This window comes from Anopheles arabiensis, chromosome 2, assembly GCF_016920715.1.
Source record: "Anopheles arabiensis isolate DONGOLA chromosome 2, AaraD3, whole genome shotgun sequence".
Lineage (NCBI taxonomy): Eukaryota > Metazoa > Arthropoda > Insecta > Diptera > Culicidae > Anopheles > Anopheles arabiensis.
In genome coordinates this window covers 44,904,437-44,928,905 of record NC_053517.1, presented here as the reverse complement: position 1 = coordinate 44,928,905, position 24,469 = coordinate 44,904,437, and the positions used below count along the sequence as shown (strand labels likewise).

General features: G+C 46.1%; 1 protein-coding gene across 2 annotated transcripts; it reads right to left on the bottom strand.

Moving 5' to 3' along the window:
* Window positions 1-248: 248 nt before the first annotated feature.
* LOC120894118 lies at window positions 249-22,872 on the bottom strand. 2 transcript variants are annotated; one of them, XM_040296500.1, is made up of 4 exons: window positions 22,523-22,872; window positions 21,244-22,457; window positions 2,845-4,731; window positions 249-2,771 (listed from the first exon to the last, which is right to left on the bottom strand). In XM_040296500.1, exons 2-4 carry the CDS (start codon window positions 21,301-21,303, stop codon window positions 2,226-2,228), a joined length of 2,493 nt encoding a protein of 830 aa, XP_040152434.1. In that variant the 5' UTR covers window positions 21,304-22,457; window positions 22,523-22,872; the 3' UTR covers window positions 249-2,225. The 2 variants fall into 2 exon arrangements, with proteins under 2 accessions (XP_040152434.1, XP_040152433.1); XM_040296499.1 differs by having other exon boundaries at window positions 21,244-22,872.
* Between the last annotated feature and the right edge of the window lie 1,597 nt (window positions 22,873-24,469).

The window sequence follows — 24,469 nt, the reverse complement described above, 5'->3', positions numbered from 1 at the left end:
TCTGTTGCACATCCATGCTCTGCTCGAAGCACACACGAAAAAATATATATTAAAATTAAACCTTACAGCTTAACGAGAAAACAACTACATTAATTACACATTACACATAAACAGTAAAAATAAAATAAAAATAAACAGTTAAAAAATATTAACACAACGTTGCGCATGTCGGCGCAACAAAATTACACACCAAACCCAGTCTGGCGGACGACCACATTCGCGGCCCATTGATCATTCAAGAGTTTGTGTTTTTTTTTTAGTTGTCGTAGTTGTAGTGGTAGTACAAGTTTCAAAATTAATTTAATATGTATTTGGGGATCCTCATCATGATCACCACTTTCCCCTGTCTGTGGCGTGGGTAGGATTAGCCAAAACAAAAAAAACCCGTCTCTTTCTTTAAAGGACACAGCAAAAGCGTCAGCACTGCATCTCTCCTTCACTGTGTTAATGAGTGCGTGCTTTTACACAGTGTGCTTTATAAGCATAAACGGTCGATTTGCTGCTAACCATACCCACCCACCCATCGCCAAGCTACCACTGATAAGGTACAGATTAGGTAGTATTTTGTACTGCTTTTGATAGTGTGTGCAGCGAGTAATGCTTCTATAGAAACAAACACTTCTGCACAACATGCTTTCTGTGGCTTAAAGAACGTTTTATACCCCTCTATGTGTATACATATATAGTTTTGTTCGTGTGCGCTTTCTTAACTCTCCTTCTCTATAAATTGCGCGCTCCTCCTTCACACAGAGAGAAATCTAGATACTCGATCATTTTCATTCCAATTTTTGATGCCACGCTGATGCGTTGTTGATAGAGTGTTAGGTTGCTGGATGAACACAACAATAAAAAACAAACGACCGCTCATCAAAAATCCAACTCAATGCAGAACACGAACGCGTGAAACAATGATCAAAAATTGAGATGAAAATTATCCTAGTAATGCTGACCCACACACTGTCATTGTATCCCTCCTTAGCTGAGTCATAACGGTTTCATCAGCGCGACTCCGTTTGGTAAATACTGTTCAGGCAAAATTTTCACTTACAGCTATACATTTTGTTTTGTACCGAAAAAAGGACTTGTCTCTTATCATTTTTTGTTTTTGTTTGAAAATAAAGAGCGATAATCAAAAATAAAAAAAATATAACAACAAACCGAGAAACATTCCAGCGTACTCAAACTAACTAGTCTTACGAAACTGGAAAGATGGTGCCAGGTGTAAATACGCATTCAATTGTACCTCATATTGTTTTTGTTTTTTACTCTTTCTCTCAGGTCAGGTATATGTGAGTTTTGTATCGTGGTGTCCTGTCCGTTTTGTACAACACTCGTTTTCAACCGAGGATGTTGCATTGGCAGATTCCGATCGATTCGGTGTGCGGTATACAGCTATGAAACCAACGTGTAAGCTCTGCCCCCCCCCCATTGATGGGGAAGTTACAAGTATTCACAGCTGTAAGCTGCAGCCTATCAGGATTAGTACCATTTGCCTTTAACGGACAACAACGATGCAACATCCTGGGTTGGAGGACCCTTCTTGGTATACTCTCAGTGTGGTCTAGGGTCGGGGTTTCACACTATCGCTTATTTCTCCCTTTCTAACTTTACCGTGCTATTTCTAGTATTATAGTGTTTGTACCGAATTTTATATTGCTGTTACGATTACCATCAGCACCGGAAAAGTGTAATTCGAGCTGGTGTGTGGGATGTGGTTGTGGTGTTGTTGGTTTATTTTTTTCGACGGCACTCACTGCTCTCTGTGTGTCTGTGCCACAAAGACACAATATTCCTTCTGGCAGTGATAATAATTTATCGTTATAAAAGAGAAAAAAATGCTCATAGAAAAACTCTGATTGTTGTTGGAATTTGTAACCTGTTTCCTCAACTCTCTCTCTCTCCTTAATGCTAGAGAACGCAGAAACGAATACGGAAAAATATACGATGCATGTGGGTGTGTGTTTGTACCATCCGGAACGCACTGAGTGGGCTGTCGAATAAAGCTTATAATAAGAGCTTCCTTTCTGCTTTTGTGTATATTAACGGCTTGTATGAGAGAGGTATGCATAGAAGGGAAACAAATGCATTTTCCCTCTTTAAATCATATATCATACCATCTATAGAAAGTCCACCACACTTACCAGACCCACGTTCCATACACACAACAATGTGGTGTACGTTCGACTCCCTAAGCTAAAAGACTAAACCATACCGGCGCGGTTAATTCAAGCCAATCGCGTAATTATCGGCACCTTTCGCCTGATGGTTCCTTGCTGAAGCTGCTGGGGCTGCTGCTGCTGTTGTCGTAGTTGCTGCTGCTGCAGCTGCTGAAAGTGTTGCTGAAAGCTTAGCCCCATCACACTGTTACCGTTGACGGGCGTGACGGTGACGGAGTTGTTGCCCGTGCCGTGCACTATCGTCGGTTGGCGGGAGGAAATGACGTTCACCAGGCTGGCGGTACCGTTTGCGTTCGGGGAAATGGAGTAGGTCATATCGAGCCGGGCACGCTTCGCCGGCGGTTGCTGCTGTTGGATCTGTTGTCGATGGTGCTGCTGCTGCGTTGTGTGGATTTGCGTCTGCTGATGTAGCTGCTGCTGGAGGGACTGTTGCTGCGATACGGTAACGGTACCGAGTCGCGTCTGTTGCTGAACTTGATTAATGTAAAGCGATTCATCTTCATCTTCCAGCGATAAAAGATCCTGCTCGGTCAACTCCAGTGCGAGCGTGCTGTCCTTGGAGTCTACGTTGATGTTTCCGTAAAAGTCAGGTACCTAGAACAGGGTAGAGACGGTTAGTCAGTTGATTGCACCACAGTACCAGGCGAACAGAGCAAGCGGTCCTTACCTCTAGATCGAAATCCACCTGATCGCCACCGTCCTCTTCACCATCGATCAACGATTCCGGCGTGTTGATGATGAAGCTTTCCGCGTCGACGTCGATCGTCTCGCGCGGTGGCTCTATCAACTCCACATCATCGTCCTCCTCCTCCTCGTCCTCCGCGTTCTCTTCCTCTTCTTCCTCCTCTTCCGGCTCAACCACCTCCTCGTCCACCTCCTCCGCGTCCACATCGGACGGGCCGCCGTCACTTTCGAGGTCTTCCTCCACGTCGAGATCGTCGTCCCCGGTCGAGCCGTGCTTCATCTCGCCCCGCTCGAGCGCCTCCAGATGCTCGGGATGCACCATCGCCCGGCGGATGGCCAGCGGATCCTTGCGAGACCACTTTTGCACCTCCTCGTCCATCTTCGTAATCTTGGCCGGGTTCATCGCCCACAGGCAACCCTTCCGCTGGCCACCGTTCGTGGCCGGTTTTTCGATCTTCTCGAAACACTTGTTCAGGGACAGATTGTGCCGGACGGAGTTTTTCCACCCGGTCGGTGCCGTCTTGAAGTACGGGAAGTGTTCGCACATGAAGCTGTAGATCTCGGAGACGGGCAGCGAGCCGGAGCGGGAGTTTTTCAGTGCCATCGCGATCAGGCACGAGTAGGAGTAGGCCGGTTTGGGGAACTCGCTCTCGATACTGCCGCCTTGCGATCCGCCACCACCACCACCACTCTTGATCAGCTTCTGCTTCGGGCCAGTCGGGGTCATCGCTCGCTGCAGCTGACGGGCGACCAAAGTCGTCGTCGGGGAGCCGCCATGCGTAATGGTGACCACACCGACACCTCCTCCCGCCGGTTTGCCGTTCTGATCCACGATTAAGGTTCGGTTGTAGGTTTTCGGACTGGCCGCACCACCGTTCAGCTGCCGATGGGGGCTAGACTCGCGCTTCACCACACCGTTCAGCCCCATCGCGCTAACCTTCTGTATGCTCTTCAGGTTCTTGTACTGTATGCTGTTGGCGTAGGTCAGCGCACCGATGCCATGGGCCAGCTTCACGGTGTTACCCTTGCCGAGCCCAACGCCGAGCCCGGGCGATCCAACGGAGGACGTGCGGTGGACAATCGCTTCACCGACCGTTACGCTACCGCCGCCGTTACTAGTTACGAAGTGTTCGCTCGCGCTCTTCACGATCCCGCCGTTTCGCACGATGATCTTCTCCTCCTTCAGCGTCATCTGGGCGGTCAGATCTTTGCGCACATTGTCTACCGGGGTCGCTGGCGCGAGGGACGTGCAGGAGATGGTGCCTGCCGTGCCGCCGACCCGCGTGATCTGCGCCAGGCTGGAGATCTTTTTCGCCTCCTGCACCGTCGACACCTTGATCGTGTTGGGCGAAAAGGTGAGATGGCTTTTGCGTTCCTTCGGGCTGGCCATGGTCGAGCTGTGCCTGGTGTCGCCGTGCACGGTCGTGTTGAGATTGATGTTCTGCTTCGGTGACTTGAGCAGTGACTGGGCGGCCACAAGGGCACTCATCGTCGACGATGTCGCGGACGAGCCGGACGACGACAGGACACTGCCGTTCGGGAATCCGCCCATCGAGGAGGAGGAGGAGGATGACGATGAGGATGAAGATGACGACGATGATGACGACGACGGGACGGGCATGACGAAGTTCGGATTGGCACACGTAGTGACCTCCGGGTAGAGATCGGTGCTGCCAATGCCGAACGCTGCGCTGCAGTAGAAGTTGTTCCCATCGAGGGAGTTGTTGTCCAGCTCGAGCGAGGGCAGATCATAGTTCATCAACGAAACGAATTCGTTCACACCGCCCACAACCGTCGTCACCTCTGACTTGATGTCGATATCGAGCATGTCCTGCATCGAGTCGGTGATGTAGAGATCCGACATGGGAGTCTGAAAGGATCAATGTTAAAAAGTAACGATAAGTAAAGGCAGATTGGCATACACTAGTGGGTAACATGGTATAAAGTAAACACGCATTTTCGTTTCAACAAAGCATTCCTTTACAATGTGGCACAGCATTCAAAAACAGCATTAGTTAAATCCAGCGCCTTCGCAACAGTTCAGGAAGTGAGCAAACTTGCATCAAAACATCATACGCATATTTCATACAACATATCTTTACCATCGTTATTTGTGGACGAAATTTTAACATCAACACGTATAACCAGCTCCACACACCATCGATGCACACAACCATAAATGCTGCTAGTGGTCGAACAAAGCCAACCATAAACAATTTATTGCATGGCATACTACTACCACGATTCAGGCTTTCCCGCGCTACCAAAGTTCAATGCAGCCCTGAATGCAATAGTCTCGTTCCTCCCCAAACGAAAACATTGAAGAAAGGGCTGCTGCCTCTGCCTGCCGTAGGAGCAGCATAAGTTTTTTTTGTTGTAGATGCGTGAGCGAGAGCAAACAAAGGAAACCTGGGAAAAAAGTACAGTCGGTTCAAAAGGGATCGTTGTAAAAGCGTGACAACAACAGAGGGATAGCAAATGGAGGGAAAACGTTCTCATGCTAAAAACGCATAACAGACACACACACAATCAATGTGTCCCTTCGGAAGGGATGGATAAATGCGCATGAAGGATGGTGGAGATAAATGTTTCCAATTCCATACACACAGACGCACCAAGTTGAAGCAGAACCAGCGGGAACGAATGTAAGGGAAAAATACGTCCCTTCGCTCTCTTCTTTGTCGATCTTTTTTTTTCTTGTGTGTGGAGGGGCCCTTCTAAACTTTTCTTACACACACTATAACCATACCCCGTGTGTATTGCTTGCGCGCTACAACACGCAAGGAAACTCTAGACGATGCATTCAACTCGACCAGAGGGCGCGCGCACAAAAATCCCTTATACAGAGAGAACGCACCACAGCAGGCAGGCAAGCAGCCGGCAACACTGCACAACCCTGAGGGGTACGGGTTTAGTGACGAGGGGGGGATGTGCGAGACGGGAAAAGCGATTGCACCCTTCCCGGGAAGAGAGCGAGAGGAGCGCATAACAAAATAGCCCGTAACAGAGCAAGAGAGAGATGCTTCAAAGAAGGGCTGGAAAAGAGTGTGAGAGCGAGACAGGATGGAGGGATGTTTTTTTTTTTCAAATAGCGTTGTGGTGGTAGCGCCCTTCTGAAGCCGGCCGGCTGCACGGGACAAACAAATGCTACACAACCCCTACCAACACACACGCACACACAAACACTCACTCCAGCACAACAGAGCGAGGGGAATAAAATACATCATCCAGCAGCAGCAGCGGCAGCAGAACGCCGAACGAACCCCGAGCTCGGGCAGAAGGAGAAACCACGAAAGTACAGTCACGTCAAAAGTTGCGCTCGAGCACGCTGAACACTGGTGCGCTCTTTTTGGCCGTTTTCGAAGCCCGCGCTCGCTCGCTCGTGCGCATACAGTACCAGGGGTAGGCCTGTTGTTGTTGTTAGTGTTTTCTTTTCTTCTTCATTTCAAATGTTCCTTATTTTTGTTTGGTTTCTCATCGCATCGGCTCTGTTCCCCAGACCCAAGGTGTGTGTGTGTGTGCCGGTTTGGTTTGGAGAGGCACAGAAGACGGAAAAGATGGTATTGGAGCAAATGGTAAACTAATCGCAACAACTTTTGGACGAAAGATACATCACATCGTCCCATATCCGCGTCTGAAGGGGTGAAATATGCTGTGCTCCCAACTCATCCCCAACTGATCCCCGCGGAGCTTCGCCAGACAGAGAATCGGGCTTGCTGGATGTCTTGTATGCGACTCTGAGGCAGCAACAAAAACATCGAATGCGGAAAGAGAGAGAGGTTGGACACTGTTTCGCGACTGCATAGAACATTGCTAATGGTGATGGATCAGTACTAGTTCGCTGCCCTCTAGTTGAGGTTATTGTAGATCGCAACATATCCCAACCAATACACACTGTTTGGTCGCGCTCAGTGTACATTCATACAAGAGGTCGAATGTTTCCTAAATAGGAGCGAATGTTGAACGAAGGAATGAAATTGTATACAATTCCCCGCCAAACACTATTGCCCCGCAAAATGTTGTAGTAAATGTGCGTTTCTTCCTCTCTGCGGTCGGTTTCACACATCACACATCCCCCACCGACCGCCGCTACGAAAACGAACGATGATGGGTCGAGACGAAGCAAAAGGCGGCACTCAAAAAAACGCGCGCAATCTTTGATGACAACGACACAACAACACAACCAACGACAACAGTGTTTGCATCACATGCAACATAGAAGAGGGACCATAGTATGCACACATAAACATACCCCCCCTCCTCACGCTCGCGCAATGTTGACAGAGAACACGCCAGCACAACACAACGAACGAAAGACGCGGAGAAGATAACGGATTGCGTGAGGAGGAACGAGAAAGTACACAGGGCACACGCAGAGACAGGGTTGATTGAAAGTTTTGGCGCGAAAAGCCCGTGCATTTGTCAAACCGGTACAAAACACAAAACAATAACAACCAAGAACTCACCTTCACATGTGTGTAGGAAGGTTGGACTTTCAGGCAGCGTTTTTCGATGTGATTGGGAATATGATGCCAGTATGCCTTCTGCTACGACTATCAATTTCTACAGCGGAAGGAGATGTCGGGGCTAGAAAAACTGGTTGATGAAATGATACTACACAACCCAGAAATCAAAACATCCTGCCTTTCGTTGAAAAATGCTGCTGCTGCTGCTGATAATCTTGCTTACTCTTTTTGCGAACTCAATTCTCTGTTTTTACGGAAACTTCGTGCTCCCTTCGTTCTCTGCGAACATAGATGGCAGAAAACGACCCAAAAGAAGGTGAAACATACTATCAAGTTTCTGTCTGGCGGATGTTGGGAGCATCTCGTTAAGTTTCTATTTCTCTTTCAAATCTAGTGAGTGGACTCAGAATTTGGGCCGCCTGATTACATTGAGTTTACAATCTGGTGAAATTGGTTGACAGAGTAGCATCATTCAACATTTCGCTTCTAATTGTCGATCAGAAACCCAGACAAGATGTTTACATAGAGCTAGAAGGGATCCTTGAGATTGGACAACTGATATTACAAAAAAGAAAGTGAGAGATGTTTGCAGGCATCAGGACATCGATATATGCCTGTTGGGATTGTTCAGAAAAAAAACGAACTCTTGTGCAGCATTGTGAAATAGGCAAATCTCGTTCATTCTACACAATTGTTTCAAATTTCGGACAGCATATTGAAGTTAGTCTATATTTTTATACAAACAAAGTCCAACCTCAAAATGGTCCTCACAACCTTTTTTGTAATATCTTAAAACCTGACTACAACTTGTCACATTTTGGGTCCCAAGGACCATGAGATATGTTGGGGAGCAGGCATAATTTTAGTTTGAGGAATATTGACCCAAAGTACAACATCGCACCATTGTGTCCCAAACTTTCTCTCCTTAATCGGACACAATTTCCAGGGGGCCATGCCAACAAGTTGTAGTTGTGCCGCTTGTATCAGGGTATGAAAGTTTCGCGCCAAAAAACCTCTGTCTCACCTTTGTATCCCCACAGACACACACACACACAAACTTACTGTGGTGGGTTACCCTCCATCGATGGAAGTTGCAAAACTTACGCAAGAATATAGCGCGCGCCTTTCCGACCGTTCAGAGTAGGGTGGTGGGGGGGGGGCGGATTCAGATCCCGTAAGTGGGGAAAGACGATGACGATCGTGGAGACGAGAAAGAAAGAATGAAAATAAAGTAACAGGACACACGCACACGCACACTCTGCCACTTTCCCGCGCAAAATCAGCAACTTTGCGCGCGCTTTTTGTTTCCTCTGATAATGGTGGGGGAGGGTGGGTGCTGGATGATGACCGAAGAAGAGAAGCGATGGAGTTAAAAAGGGAGCGGAGTAGGCAATTTCAGAGTGGATACGAGGACGAGGACACGATGTTATGGTGAATGATGATGATTGCGCACTCAAAAAAGCAGGGCGCACACCACCATCTCTGTCAATTATTTTAAGAATCGCGCGTGAGAACGAACGGCGATGGTGTAATACAAAACGCAGGGCAGCGATTTCTCTCCCGACAAGATGATGCTACCCGGAGATCATGCTTGGTGGTATTCTCCCCTGGCTGCTTTCACCTCACTGTGTAATGGTTCTTTCAGCCCGCCGCAGTTGCCATACAGACCACCACAAATCTCTCGCTCCAACGGGCACACTCAGAATTGAAGATTGTCGAGAGAAAAACAACGGCACAAGAGAAGAAGGTTGGATGGAAAAAAGCGCGCCAAACATGATCGGGGCGGTCATTACTCCCGCCGCCGCGTGATGTTTATTTGTCGCTGACGCCCGATGTTGTTTTTCGATTCCCACCCACTACCACACCTCATCATCCCCCCGTGATCCGTTCGTGATTCCCACTTTCGCGCCCTTTCTAACTAACGGTACCACCCAAGAGAGGAGCACACCATCGCACACAAAGATTTCGTATTTGAATATGAATCATTCAAAACTCTCCACCGATACATTATGCAGCAGAGAATATTATGTACTGAGTTCCAATAGCTTCACATAACAAAAAACACGACATGACGCGGGGGCGTATGTGTAATAGGTTCTACCATTCGGTAAAGGGTAATAGAATACACGACACGACGCACACATAGATGATACGACTGTAATCTCAACCACTTAAATCATCAATCATCAAAGCCAGATACGAAAGGCGCTCTTGGAATTGGGTGGATTGCTTCTACACCCCGACATGAACGACTGAGCGAAGAGGGCATTCGGTTTAAGTGGAAAATATCTAATAATAATTTTCTCCCTGCTGCAAACGACATTCAAGAGAGGAAGCAGCACTACGACGTCCACTCCATTCCAGAACACAGCAACTCCCATACGGAGAATAGTGCCTCTTCACTGCAAATGTGTTTCCCTTTCATAGCATCGGCTTCCGCAGGAAGCGAAATGCCAACATGGAATCATTTTTCGTCGTCTTCAAAAGTTGTTTCCGCTTTTGCGACTGCTAACCGCTAAACCAAACAAAAACATCGTGTCTTGTACACACTAGGTACATGATGATGACGGTGGTTTTCTACCAGCCCCTGAGCATAAACACACATGACCCAGCGCCTTTTATCCTTACTCCGATCGAAACGCGATCATGCAACGTTCAACCTGCTCTGCAGGCTCGTTGGACACAGAAGAGCTCCAAAAACTTGAGCCAAAAAAGAGGGAAACACGAGAAAAGGTGGAGCGATGATGTGACAGATGCTTTCGGGGTGTAATGACGACAAGTGAATATATATCTTCTCGCTTGCTTCTACCTATAACTCCCTTCTCCGCCGTTATATGATCGCCAAAGTCGATGCGTACAACGTCTTTTCCTTTCCTTCAGCGGGGCACGTGCCTGGAACAACTTCCCTATCGTCAATAACACATGTGCACGCGCACCATCTGCTGCTGCTGCCTTGATCCACCATACGAAATAAGGAGACTACAGTAACAGGGAAAAGCGACACGATCGACGCGTCCCCTCCTGCATAAACGAGTGCTTCTCCCCCGAGAGAAAGGAACGAATGAGCATCAGAGAGGAAACTGGGGTAAAGCTGACGATCATCAATTAGTGCTCGGTGCGTAACACTTGTGCGCGATGATTAATTTCAAAACATGGGCAGTACTGCGGCTAATTGCTTTGATAACAACAGAATGAGCATACTTAGTTCACTCTACGCGTCTGGCGAAGATTTTATTTTTGTTCCACAACCCCGCGGAAGATCGCTCGCTAGAAGAGCAGCCTTTTACAACTTGATCGCTCACCATCATCTCACTTTCAATCCCTTTTTCTCATCACGGCTCGTTACACCTCTTTCACCCCTTTTCTGTAATGTTTGAAACACATTAATTGCATGTCCTACCAACACCACCGGTGTGTGCAGCATAGCACAGAAGATGATTTCTTTGTTTTACGCTACACAACATGATCATGCAACGAAAATCCTGACGAAGGTGTAAAGCGAGAAACAGAAACACGACTTTTCATAAAAAGAGCAAGAAATATTGTGTCTGAAAGTACGCGTGAGAATAGAACCATCAAGGTGTATATGTGTAAGATTCGAAAACTAAAAACTATCACACACCATTTCGCGCTTCAGAGCAGATCGAGAGGGGGTCGTGCGCGTGTGGGAAAAATTTAAAAACCATCCAAATGCAACACAGCACATGGGCTACACAGGCATACACACAACTCATGTGATTTGGAAACGGGGAATGTTGCTATCGGTGGGAACTAGGGGCCATGGTCAATCAAGTGTGGCGTTCACACGAGGAGCAGGTTGTTGTCCGTCCGTAACGTGTGATTTAGGCTTGAGATTTTGTTGAGGATGGTTAGGCAATCTACTCACTTGTTTTACAACTGTAAAACATCAGAATATGAAAAAATATATATATTGACTAATAACAACAATTACAGATTTTAGAATTCAAAATATAGGCGAAACTGAATCAACAACTTGGATGATTGGTTTTGGCCAACTTACAGTCTTTTCACACAGTCGCAATACTAACATCCCTAACGCAATTTTAATAATAGAATTTTTTCCCCCTAATAACACCCAGTGCCAATTGTTCAACAAAATGTATCCCTTCATTTGCCTTTCGCATTAGATCCTACCATTCCCATGACAGATCGTTACTTATCCTGCTTAAAGGACAGGACGACAAATTCCTTCTCAGTCTGTCTGTGCAAATGAATCATCGTTTACCGGTGTGTGACCATCAGTATGCTTCGCCTTCCCACTCTCTCAACTAACTATCCACGAAATCAGATTTCCTGTTTCACGAATTTGCTGTGTACCTAATACACAGCTACACTGGAGGAAAGCAGTCCGTCACCGGTACCGGCAGGAAACTAGTCCTTTTTACCGGCTATAACACCAACAATGTGCTCCACGCCACACGCATGCGTCGTGTAGCACCTCCACTCTCCTCCTACACTGCCGGTTCCTGCTGTTTAGCTACTAAAACTCCAGAGTTAGGAAAACATTTACACTGAATATGGCTGCCGTCGACTGCAGGCAGAGAGGAGGCGGGAAAAATAATAATGAAGCGTTTCAAATTGAATTTATTTTAAGCTGTATTTAATGCTTTTCATAAAGGTCGACTGAAAATAGCGTAGTTTCTACGCCTAATTTACGGATTAATTTTATCATCGTTGTTGTAGGCGAACATACAAGTTATAGAAGAAGAATCGTTATTTAGAAAGATATATTGTTTGTTCTAAAAATATTTAAAATACTATACACTGCTTAAGTAACATATTGCAGTCCTTTTGCCATTGGAAATAAGCACAAAGCGAAATAAAAACAAAATTAAAAAAAAAAAAACAAATCGATTGCTACTCACTACCAGGACATCAAATTTCGAGGAAAGTTTTCCCGTCACAGAAAGCGAAAGTTTAATTGATGGACTTTTTTCTCATTACAAAAAAATAACCTTTCCCTCCTGCAGCAACAATGCTTACCATCCCCTTCTTGCCTTTTCCATTCTGAGATTGTGGGAAATTGGCGCCCAGTTTGGGTACGAAAAGCGCAAACTCCAACATAACCCCACACGGTGGTTCGTGGGCAGGGCAGGCAGACAGAGCAGCGAGAACGAGGTATCGAAGAACAAACCCCTCCCAAATCCACCCCTATTCCTTCCGGCTCATGAGTCACCTATCGCATGGAGCTAAATCTTTCATATCGATCGGTTTTTCGGTAGCTCTCGCCACACAGAGTAGCCGTCAGTTTAGTCATTTCCCTTTGGACGCCACCTCTTTGAGAAAGCACAAATTCTTGGAACCGTATTTTAGTTCCGGTGAAGATCTCTGTAGATCTACTCCATGGAGAGCATTCGGGAAAGTGGCCTCCCCCTCAAATCCTGGGAGGGGGCCACCGTATAGCAATGCGAGAACGGAAAGAAAGCTCGTGTCACTTCCGGAAAATACCAGGAGCACATAAGAAATGATTGGATTCCTGGCGAAGGAGTCGAGTGAACGAGTGACTACTACTGCCTACACAACGCTGTGTGTGGACGAGGATATTCACTGCACCAAGAAGTCTAGTCAAATCGGTAGAATGGTACAAACAACAACGAAAAAAATCCTCCCGATGTGTTCCCGTTGTGCGCATGCGGCACGTGGGGACGTTTCTTTCCGTTTTTGTTAGCAATTCTTAGTTCCTTTTCAAGCTCCCGAAGGTTAGTGTATTGGTGGCGGTTTTCTCCTTCTTTGCGGTGCTGCTCCGAGAGGAAACAGAGAGTTGTAGACCCGGTGTTTTAACCCTCGAAACAAAACAAACGAAACAACATAAGGTTTCACCTGCCTCTCGCCAACACTTCCGTCCAACGAAGGTGCAGCATCGAAGGGTGTGTGCATGTTTTTTGATAATTCGATCAACCGGCACGTAATACAAACCGATGAACGAGGAGCATCGTGGTCTTACGAGCAAAACGGCGAAACTCTTGATGGGGGAGAGAAGGGACTACTAAACATGCAACCATTTCAATGCCACCTGGGGGTCAAAGTCTAAGGGTACGAACCGGTAAAAAGTCCATTAAAGCATAGCAACACCTTCCCCACAAAAATAAAAAAGACATATGTTTCGATTGCGGCACAAGCTAACACCCCGCACTACAACAAAGGGAACAGGAATGCACTATCGTGTAGGTTGTTGGCAGGAAACACTGGTAGGTAAAATGCGCGGGAAATTTTTATTCCACAGAGGAAGGAGGAGGAGTGCTCGCGTCAAAAACAATGAGAGAAATTATCAGGGAGAAGAGAGACACTTCGAACGGTTCCTTCGCCGCTGCGTTCTGGCAGCCTGATAGGTTGTAAGCATACCAACTCTTTTCTTTCGATTTGCGATTGAAGTATATTGAAATCAGTTTTCGCTCCCGAATGAGTAAGTAAGTAAAGGAGGCGCCTACTTCCAGATTCGGAATGAAATTGAGATCATGCAGGCCATATTCAAATGAGACATGACTTTAAACGCCGAAATGTATGCAATGGTGCTCTTTTTGTGATCAACATGAAATACCCAAACAACACATCAGTAAAGATTAACAAAAAAAGGCAGCAATCGCTGTAACAGATTACCTTTAACTGATCTTTTTTTTAACGTAAAACTATTTCCTCTCTATCTTGATGATAATTTTGCGTGTTAAAACAAAAATTACCTGCAATAAAACCATTAAGTTTGAAACAAAGGTGTGAAAAAAGGATTAACAGTCTGGGGCAGGTACAGGTCATTGGCGGCGAAGCGGAAAAAGGCTGACGCAGATGATGCTGTGAAGCAAAATCTCCAGGAGAAAAAGAAAAGATACCCATGCATGCAATGCTTGCAGGGAGTGCTGTAAAAACCCTTGAGAAAAGAAAGCAAAAGCGCCAATAATCGGGCAGAGAGAGAGGGGCAGGAGCGATAAGTCTCTGCTGCATACTGTGCTTTCCAGGTGCAATTAGTCAACGTGTTTCGGGACCGGGTGTGGCGGTGTGTTCCGCTGTTGTGCACCGGTAATAACTCAACATTTTGCAGGCCCAATGTGAACGCAATAGGGAAAACGGAACATGGAGAGGAGCGCAATGGTGTATTTTTGCTGTCCTTCCATCGATCAACTAAACTTGTGAAATGACAAGATGGCCAAGTGTTGTGAGTGCGCAGATGTCTTTCGGCATGATATGGAGGACAGCAACAGTGTTTGGGTGTTTTAAAAATATTTATTTTTTAAGCTTGATCAATCAAGTTGCACTAGCGGCAGGGTTTGGTAGATTCAGCCCGCACTTTGGCTCAACCGCAGCAATATAACCGGGATGAGAACGGTCAGAATCAACCAAACTCTCCAAAAACCCGAAACCCGCGCAACACACACACCTTTTAAAAGAACGATCTTCAAAGAGGCACAACAGAGCTCCATCCCTGAAGATCGTACTCGTACTCCATTCTATCCGCCAGCCAAAAACCGGTTCCTGTCTTGCCTTTACTCTTCGTAAAAAGTTGAGCATTGAAATCTTTTCCATCCACCACCGAATGGGGGTGTGTGTGCACGCCGTTCCGGTCGTCTCTTTGTTCCTCTTTGCACATTCTTTTCTTAGCCTTTGCGGTGGCGATTCTTCTGATGGCACAGCGTACTGAACTACTAAAAGTACCGTCTACTATATTAGCTTAACCGCACGCATTTTTACAGTCCTCTCCTTCTACGCTGCAACTACCCACACAAATCTTCTGATGAGCATCTTGTTTTTGTTCCATTGCCTCAGTACATCAGGCTGGGGAGACTCGAGAGGACGAGGCCCAAAGGGTGGAAAAGAGGGAATTGAGGAAAATGTTTCACACGGAAGGCCCTCGTCTTTGCGCGGGAAGACCCTTATACCACTGTGGGGACTATGGAGAGCCCCCATTGGAAGAGACATTCAAAGGAAAGAAACCCAGAGTCAGGTCGGGCAGAAGAAGAGAGCGGGGTTACCGATCTTGCATGCTCTGACTGCTGGCCCCTTATGGCATACACATTTCTTCGATCTATCTCTCTCTCTCTCTCTTTGTGGTCCATTATAGTGGTTTCGTTTGCCCTTTTCAGCTTTGTGACGGAAAGCATTAAAAACTTTACCACCGGTGTATACCCCACCATGATCACAACACCCCGGACGGTGGTCAATCGTCGTCATGTTCATCCCATTCTCGGGACCCGCCACACAAGAACAACCCTCGACCACTGGGGTGAAGAGAGACAGAGAGATAAAAGGAGCCTGGGGTACAAGGAAGGGCAAGGAGTGTTTTTATGTGCCTACTTCTCTTCCTGCTTCGCTTCGTTGCGTTCGTTATGGTGAAGAAAACGAAGACGATGATGATGATGAGATGGTGGCGGACTTGCGGTGGTGGCTTTTGGGAGTCCGGCCAGCCCGTTTGGAGTGGTAGTATCTCTGATGTTGCTTTTCGCTTGTCCGAGGTTTGAGGTTTTGCTTCTTCACGTTTCCTAGCTAACAAGAATGGTTGGCAAAATAGGTCCACAACCACTGTTCTTTTCAATTCTGGACAGTGTGTGGCAGCCGTGCAGAACTCTTCCAGCGGGGGAAAAATGGCAGTGATTGCTGGAGTGTACTAAGAACGGGAAGTAGACATCACCACACACTTGTGACTGAGCCCAGTACCGAGAGAGGACAGCAATATGAGTTAACAATTCGGAAAAAAAAAACAAAGAACGAACCTTGGCGATTGCTCCTTGGTTCCGACTTGTTCAAGGTTCTCCCTGGAACCGGAGCAAGTACGAGTTGGAGGTAGTACCAGAACCTCAAACTTAAGTTCAAGAAATTGTAGGGAAAATCATAGAAAGATATTAAAGATCTGGTGTTGGATAAGATCTACTTCGATCTGATTTCCGCAAATGTGTATCTCGATCAAAATTGACAACCAGTAACAAACGTAAAGCCTAAATCTTTACTACCCAATCTTCCCAGAGAGGGAACAATAGAATAGAATATGTAAATTAGAACAAACATCTACAAAAAAGGAAGAACCCATCCACACTACGGGAAGTAATTAACTATCCAAAAGCCTAAACGAGAACACATTCTTCCAATGCCGCTTAGATATGTATCTGTCTAGTAGCAGCCCCACACAGCACTAAAAGATGTAATATAAAACGATCTCTCCACGAACAAAGAGAGCACACCACACTACACAACAGACGGCTAGAACAGAACCATCACCAACCCCAAGAACCGCGAATCATGTCCATATCTAGCCAGACCCTACGTTACCAAGTGATCTCGCTTTACACCCGCGGCATCTTCATGCAGTACAGACAAAAGATTGTGATCGTGCGCGATCTCCCGGCGTTCCACAAACTACCACCCCCACCCAGTGGTGCAAGAGCTATGGGGTCGGGTGGATGTGGCGCAGCAATAAATGGGAAAAAAGGTTTCAAGTTGCCGCCGCAACTGCCGGCAACGTAGGAGCATGGGGCCGTGAACTTGAGAAAGGTTCAGGAGCTTTGCCAGAAAAGTATGTGCTCGCGAGAACGAATTCTTGCGCTTTGGGGGATGATTTATTTAGGTGAGTGGCCGAGGCTTTTCCTGCTGAGTATGCGCAACCATGCTGGAGCAGCAATCGTTTTATATGACAGACCAGAGGGATGATATTGAAGCAATTCCGACACTTTCTAGAGCACACATACACCATTTATTGTGCATTGTAATTTGCATTCTCTTGAGGTGTGCGCAGGCAGCGGAATGACATTAGGTTTCCTTTTTTGCATTTTTCGTATCCCTGGGAAAGCTCTATGTAAAAGCAAAGGAGGACATTTAAACATTTTGCTGCAAATATAAAGGCGCCTGGCGCTTCCCGCTTTCCCTTTAAATATGCATTGTGGCCCGGGTATTGTCATCACGGTTCGTTCGCATGGTTGGTGTGATTGATGCAATCCAGCATCCGCATATCATATGTGCATAAATTAGTGGAATGTTCAAATCATGGCTAATAGCTTTATTGGTGTGCCTATTCGTCCTTCATTTCATTCTTCTCTACCCTTGTGCTATACCACACACACACACAAACATGCACACAGGCAACAGTTTCGGGCTGTTTTAATAAAGATCAAGTTCTAAATTTCGATCCGTTTTACCATACGGTGAAATGCAGCAACATAAAACGTTCCTAACAAAAATGCACCCCGTAATAAAGATTTACGACCCTGCACACAGCAAAAACAAAGATAGAGAGAGAGAGAGATGAATAGACCATACCAATAGAAAAAAAACCCTTGTCCTCCCTCTTTTACCACCAATTGCTTCATAACCATCACGAGAAACATCCGAAGGGAAACTCCCAAAATGAGACGACCAGGGTGAAAATGGATAGGAAGAAAGGCACAGAACGAAACACCAAAAACACCCCGAAAGATTCAGTGTCTGTGTGTGCCCGTGTTCTTTCTCTTTCCGTCGGAGGCAGCAGCAGCATAGCACATTTACGATTTGTCGTCGTTTTCGGGGTCGCTCCTTCCTTTCAGAACTCGTCGAGAACTGACCTTAGTGCAATAATTTTCTAATTTTTCCCTCGCACCACCGCTGTGAAGGGTTTGTGTTGAGTCGGAGAGTGCGTGTGTGTGTCTGTATCTCTGTGTGAGAAGTTGTTGCCTTGGGAAAGAGATTTAAAAAACAAAATAAACACATTCCATACTCTCATCGTCCAACAATCGCTGCTGCCCTAGGCCAACGGAAAACGTATGGACCTCTTAACCGCTCGGCATGACAGAAGTTAGATTCTTGTGCCCTTTCCTGGGTAGAACAGGCTGGGCGAAAAAATGGGGTACAAGACAGAAGGAAACGATCGGAATATGTGTGTCATCACCGTGCATTCTCTTCCTCTACCTGATAGTGGTGTAGGGGTACTGGAAAAGACACAGAAATGCTTATGGACGAGCTTCCGCCGAAACACCCAAACCCACCCAGGAAGCTTCTTCTGGCTGGGTTTATCATTCATGGGAATGTAAGAACCTCAAATTCTAGCCCTTGGTTCTTCCCCCTTCACCGAAAAATCGACTTTAGGTAGCGCTTTTTGTTTTTTAAAAGGCCACACATTTATAGCGTGGAAAAGGGGTGGTGCTGGCAGGAGCATTTTGGGGTGAGCTAGTAGTACCCGATTGATGCCGGTTGACCTACTTTTCGTCCGTTAAATTATTCACAGCAGAACAGTTGGGTGGACAAATTTGGGCATTTTCTTAAATGGAAAGCAGCATTTTAGTACCAAGGGGTTATTGGTTTGTGATAGGTAAGTTACAGCAAGAGGGTTTCAGAAACTTATCCAGCATTACCCATATGAAAACATGAATGGAGTATTTGCTTCAAAAATCAGATTTTGAAGGCTTATAATATTAAAAAACATGGAAATTTTATGATATTTTGTTTATGCCTGATACACACCTTTCCCATAGCAGTTCCGCATGATTTTTCTATTCTGTTTGATTAACCTTTGTTAGAAAATCGATTAATAACTAATAATCACAATGGCATTCAATGGTTTACATTTCTGTAAATCTGACATCTGTTATTGAAGATGTTAAAAAATACATTCTAGTCTGGTACAAGAAACACGTAATTGATCGAACCAGACGATAGTTGACATTGGCTGTAGCATAAGTATGGCGTTTTTAAACGTGAAAAATTAAGTAAATCCTTGGAATAGTAATCAGTGTGTCCTCTCTCTCTCTCTCTATCCGTGGAGCACCACCAGCAACACAGACACACGGCGGCAACATTGCTTCGAGCCAGACACACAGCAGAGGCAGACGAGTGGTGCAATAGGCCACAACAATGTCCTTGTAACAACGGGCAATCGATGGATCCGGCTCGACCATGTCTGGAAGTTTTCGCGCGCGCGGCTAGATAGAGAGGGAGAGAGAGAGATCTCTGCCGATCTCGTCGGAAGCCCCCCATCAACCCCCAAGAGCCTTTATGTTCAGGGCCACCAGGAGTTCGGAAGAAAAAGCGCGTGAACACCAAACAATTACACCGATTGTGTGGCGGCTGGGACACCACCTCCCGGGCGGAAATTCTTCTCTGCCCGCATCGTTTTCCCCATCGATACCGATTACATTCAGCACAAATGATCAGATCCAATTCCACGGTACAGGATGAAGAAAGCAGCACAAGGCGGGTGGTGTGGGGTGGCCCGGCAGACAGCATTGAAAAAAAGGCGCGCTTAATTCATCGTGCCTGGAAGGGCAGTAGTACATACGGCAGAAAAAACGTGATCTTGACGTTCTTCGCGCGGAGATCACTCTCTCACTCTCTCTCTCTCTCTCTCGCTCGTTCGTTTGAAAACATTTTCGCACGCATGTTACGATGGGTTGGTTTTTGTGGAGGTACGCAGAAAGGGCAGGGACGGAGGATCGGAGTAAGAGCAAATTTAAAAAACCTCCCGCAAAACATGCGCAGACCCTCAGCTCTCTGCAGATGGGGCCGATGTATGTGTGTGTGTTTCGAGCAACATGAACTAAGAATAAGATCGAGGAAGAAATTCGACGACTATGCTGAACAGGATGGAGATTCCAGCAAGAAGAGACGGGGCGGGGGGTCTTGGGGGCAGGCACACACATTCATCGGCAATGATTATCTTTCATTCTTGCTGCCTCCACCGTTCGCCTTTTGCTACATTTTCGCGCGAAATCGGACAACGGCTGGAAGGAATGTTGGCGAGCTGGAAACGTGTGTGCGTGTGTGTGTGCTTCCCGTTGGCAACGGCGACGAGAAGCGGGGACACCACAGCCTTTGGGAGGTGTTTCGAGAGCTCCCCACAATGCGCGCACAACATCTGTTGTACATTTTGCAGCGCTGAATCGGGCCTGTGTTTTAGCGGCTTTTTGGCCCGTAAGGTTGAGCATTTTCAGCAGCGCAACCTCTTTGTGTGCATTAAATTAAACATATTTGCTGTTCATCAGCTCATCCACAATGCGACATCCAATTTTTACACGCTCAGTCGAGTGCGCACGAATGTGTGGACTGTGTGCGTATCAATTCCACCTTAAACCACGTGCGCGGTTGGCAGCATAGCACACACCGGCGAAGCATAACTAACGTGCTAAACACACACACACACCGCACACACAACAAAGCACGTAACATCCGACTCCGAAGCACCCCGTTGAGCCGGCATTTTGGCCTTGAACTGTGTAGTGCGGCGGCCACCTCTCGCGCGGTGAGCTATTTCTCGCACCGGCCTAGAAACCGATGGTTTGGCGCCTTTCGTCTCATTCTCATCTCCCGGCTCATACGCTGGCGAAAAAGTGTTCGCCGCGGGGTTCGAACTAAGCATGAATGAAAGGGTGGTGGTGGGTGAAGGAAGGAGTCTGCACGACGGAACACACCAATCGTTATTCGCATCTCATTTCCGGCGCGGGTCCGACCGATAACGGAACGAATTTGAATCGGTTTTGCAACCCGGTACAACACCAAAACACTCAAACACACACACACACGAGCGAGAGAATGTCATCTCTCGCTGGCTGTCAATCTCTTTCACTCTCTTTCTATCCCATTCGCGCACTCATTCACGAGTGACAGACGGTGTGTTTGCGAAAATATGCAAAACGCTCTCGCAAACGAACAAAATGAAACAAATAAAAAACCACACCACACACACACAAAACAGATTAAAAAACATCACACACAATTTCGCCGAATTGACATTTTAAAGGGAAGGTAAACCCACCCCAGGCAGATGTTCATCACAGGAGCGAGAGACGGTGCGACATGCGGGACATCCGCCGATAAACATCTGCCAGCGACTGGCGGATTTCGTTGCGTGAAGCATACACACATACGTACCCCGCGTAATTCATTACACGGCCAGGTGGATGATTGCGAACCAAATAAGTAGCATTTAATTTTTTCATCATCTTACTTACACTGTATTTGCTCATCGCGTCGTGGAATCCGGTAATGCTCGTGTCCTCTAGGTCAAACATTTTGGCGCCCTTTCTTCACGTTTCCTTGGATACACCGGTAAAAACAGACACGCACACACCAAGGGGGCGCCGTACACACTTTTAGAATTACACTGACTGGCGCACGCCCAGGAAAGGGGTATGGGGGTGAGTGATTCGAGGAGGATGCTTCTTTTCCGGCCGCGGCACGACGAATTTATCTTTCGTTCACACTTTTCCCCACAGACCACACACGTGGTGAGAGAATGCCCGGCTCCGGCATAAAAACCGCCCGCACAGGAATAATACGCTTAGCGGCAGCACCTTAACGAATTATTCCTTCCATAGCTCCTGTTTACCGGTGGTGATGATGATGAATGGTCTTCGTTGCCGTGTCACGTTCGCATTGGTGATGGTGCGCATTTGGGCGAACAGACACACAGGCCGCCTTTTTTAGCAGGATTGGAGCGCAACACAAAACAAATGCATGCAGCAATATAATGCTTCCGAGATCTGCTGGAACAAACGGGGACAATTCACACACTCATGCCGATTTTCGATGGGATAGCCGGAAGCAGCGCAACCAAATCGAAAAAAGGCAAATCAAAACAGCACACAGAACACACTGTTGAAGGCGGGCAGGATTTGGCAGCTACAATAACAACCAAAAAGAAGAAATTGTTCCACACCACACAACAATGACTTCCTTCCGATTTGTTGTGGTTCGTTCGCGCGCTGCTGCTCTACAGTCCCGTGCTCGTGTCGCGCTGATGTGCTCTACACGCGCTCTCGTCGGTAAATAAACGTCGATGCGTGTTGGTACCGTGCGCTCAGCCACCGTCTGCGGTTGTCTCTTTTTCTCTCTCTCTTCTCTCTAACTCACACTGTCTCACGCACACACTTGCTCGCTCAGTTATGGATGCGCAGTGGTATTGGTGCCGTAATGTAACCCTCTCCTCACAACGGTTGTTCTCACTGGGGTGATGAGACTTTTGGCGGAATTTTTCCTCTCACTTTCGACCGCACAGTTCACATCGCAATGGGGGGCAAGATTTCAGTTTCTGTCACGTCACAAACAATCACTCAAACACAGCAGCACCTTTGCAAGCATACCACGGCACCGCAACAATGTGCAAACTCGTTTCGGGTAGCCCTCAAATCCGAGATGGCACCGCACCGTTGGCTCACTGGGCACACTGAGAGGAACAAAGAAAAGGTGAGCCGCCGTTCAAAATGGCCGTCTCCGCTCATTCGTTCTCACCGAGCGGACGGTCTCGTCGAACAGAACCGGCTAATTGGAATTTTTACACCGGACACACTTTGCACCAATAAGAATTATCTCCCTGGCGATGGTACGTTGATAAATTTGCCGCTGGCAATTGTCTAACAATCGCTGGAACTGGCGGAAATGGACAAAATCCCGAGGGAAAAAATTTGCGAGGGAAAACCTAAACCGTACCCAACCGTGTCCGGGAGTTGATTGTGTCACTTCAAATATGATATGTACGGTGGTGTGCGTACTGGATAGGTACAAGCGGTCTCCTTCACACACACCGATACGTGTTGTTTGAAAACAGATTTTTTCGTCGGCACAGGGTGGGTAGGTGTTTAACGTAGGGGAATCGATTTATTCGTGGGGAGTGTTTACGTGAAATGAACATTTCATTCAGGGTTGAGAAGGACCCTGATTCTTCGTATGAATGGGATATTTCGGAAAAATTTACAATGGACAAAATGTATTATTTACAAGATGTTCTGTAAGATTTTCTCTGCCGAATTGCTTGAGCTGAATGTAAATACGGGACGAATCTTTAAACAAGGGAAATATTCCGCGCACTTTTTCGGATGTTTTGGAAATTATGGATTCCTCGGGAACGCATAAACCGCGTATCTTAAGTTAGTCTACAAACTAGTTTAAAAAATGCATACCAAATACAAATAATGTTCGTTAAATGACATTGAAGGAACATTTCAATCGAACCGAATTGATGGGGTCGTTAAAAATTTGTAGATTATGTAAATAAACTTGGTTTGTTAAAAAGTTATTAAAAGGGGGAGATACTCATTATGAGAGGAAACAAACGAACAAAACATAAATACGATATGGGAAAGATAATAGGAATACTGGAAAATCAGGTCTACTTTCAAGCCGTTCTTGATTTCAAAAGCCTAAACGGGAAAAAGATGAAAACGATGTTTTGGTAGTTTTGAAGTAAAACATTCCAGTTTTCTGCTATGAAAAATTAAGAACTGATATGTGTTAAAGTTAATTCAAGAAAATCATTTAAACGCCATTTCTATTAAAATTAATGGGGCAAAAGGAACAGAAAGAGAATTTAGAGCAATTCTATAAAAAAACATTATTTCTTTTAAATAACGATTTTTTTAATTTTTTTTATTATTTTAGTTATTTTTTACGATTAGGAAATTCCTATTAGTTCGCTTACCTTACTGCTTCGAATTACGGAAATTTAAGAAATTTTTGACTATTAATATTTTTTGTTGATTTTTTTTTTAGCCGATCTGATGGTCGTCAACTCATACGACTTAACAACATGTCCGTCATGGGTTCAAGCCCCCAATGGACCGTGCCGCCATTCGTAGCACTGACTATCCTGCTATGGGTGGAAAACAATAAGTCACTGAAAGCCAAGCCCACAAGTGGTACAGGCAGTCCTTGAACGACAACAGTTGTTGAGCCAAAAGAAGAGAAGAAGAGAATATTTTATTACTAATTCAATTTTAATTGGCCAAACCTTTGTTTTACTCCATTTACTAAAGTAAACCTTCTAAATTTGAGAAAAAATAAAGATATCCAATAATTTTACTCGAAACATTGCAAAATATCATTAAACTGCAACGATATTTTGATTAATATTCCGGACAATTTCGAGCTCATGTTTCAAATTACACTTGAATTTCAAGGTCTGGACACTTGATTTTGGATGTCGGTGTCCTCCTAGAACGACATAACGACGGTCTTAAAAATAACGGGGTTTGGGTGCTGTTTTTTTCTAGTACGCGTAGATGAATAGAACCGAAGAGTTGCTACATTTTTAATTGATTCTAGTACGCCCCTCATAAACATTTTGCCCCAGGTTCCCTTACATCATACAGGGCTTTTGTGGCTCGATTCATCGATTCATTACGGATTCTAGTACATCAGGGCAAGTACACCGGAGCCTGGCGAGATTGACACGCTGTACGA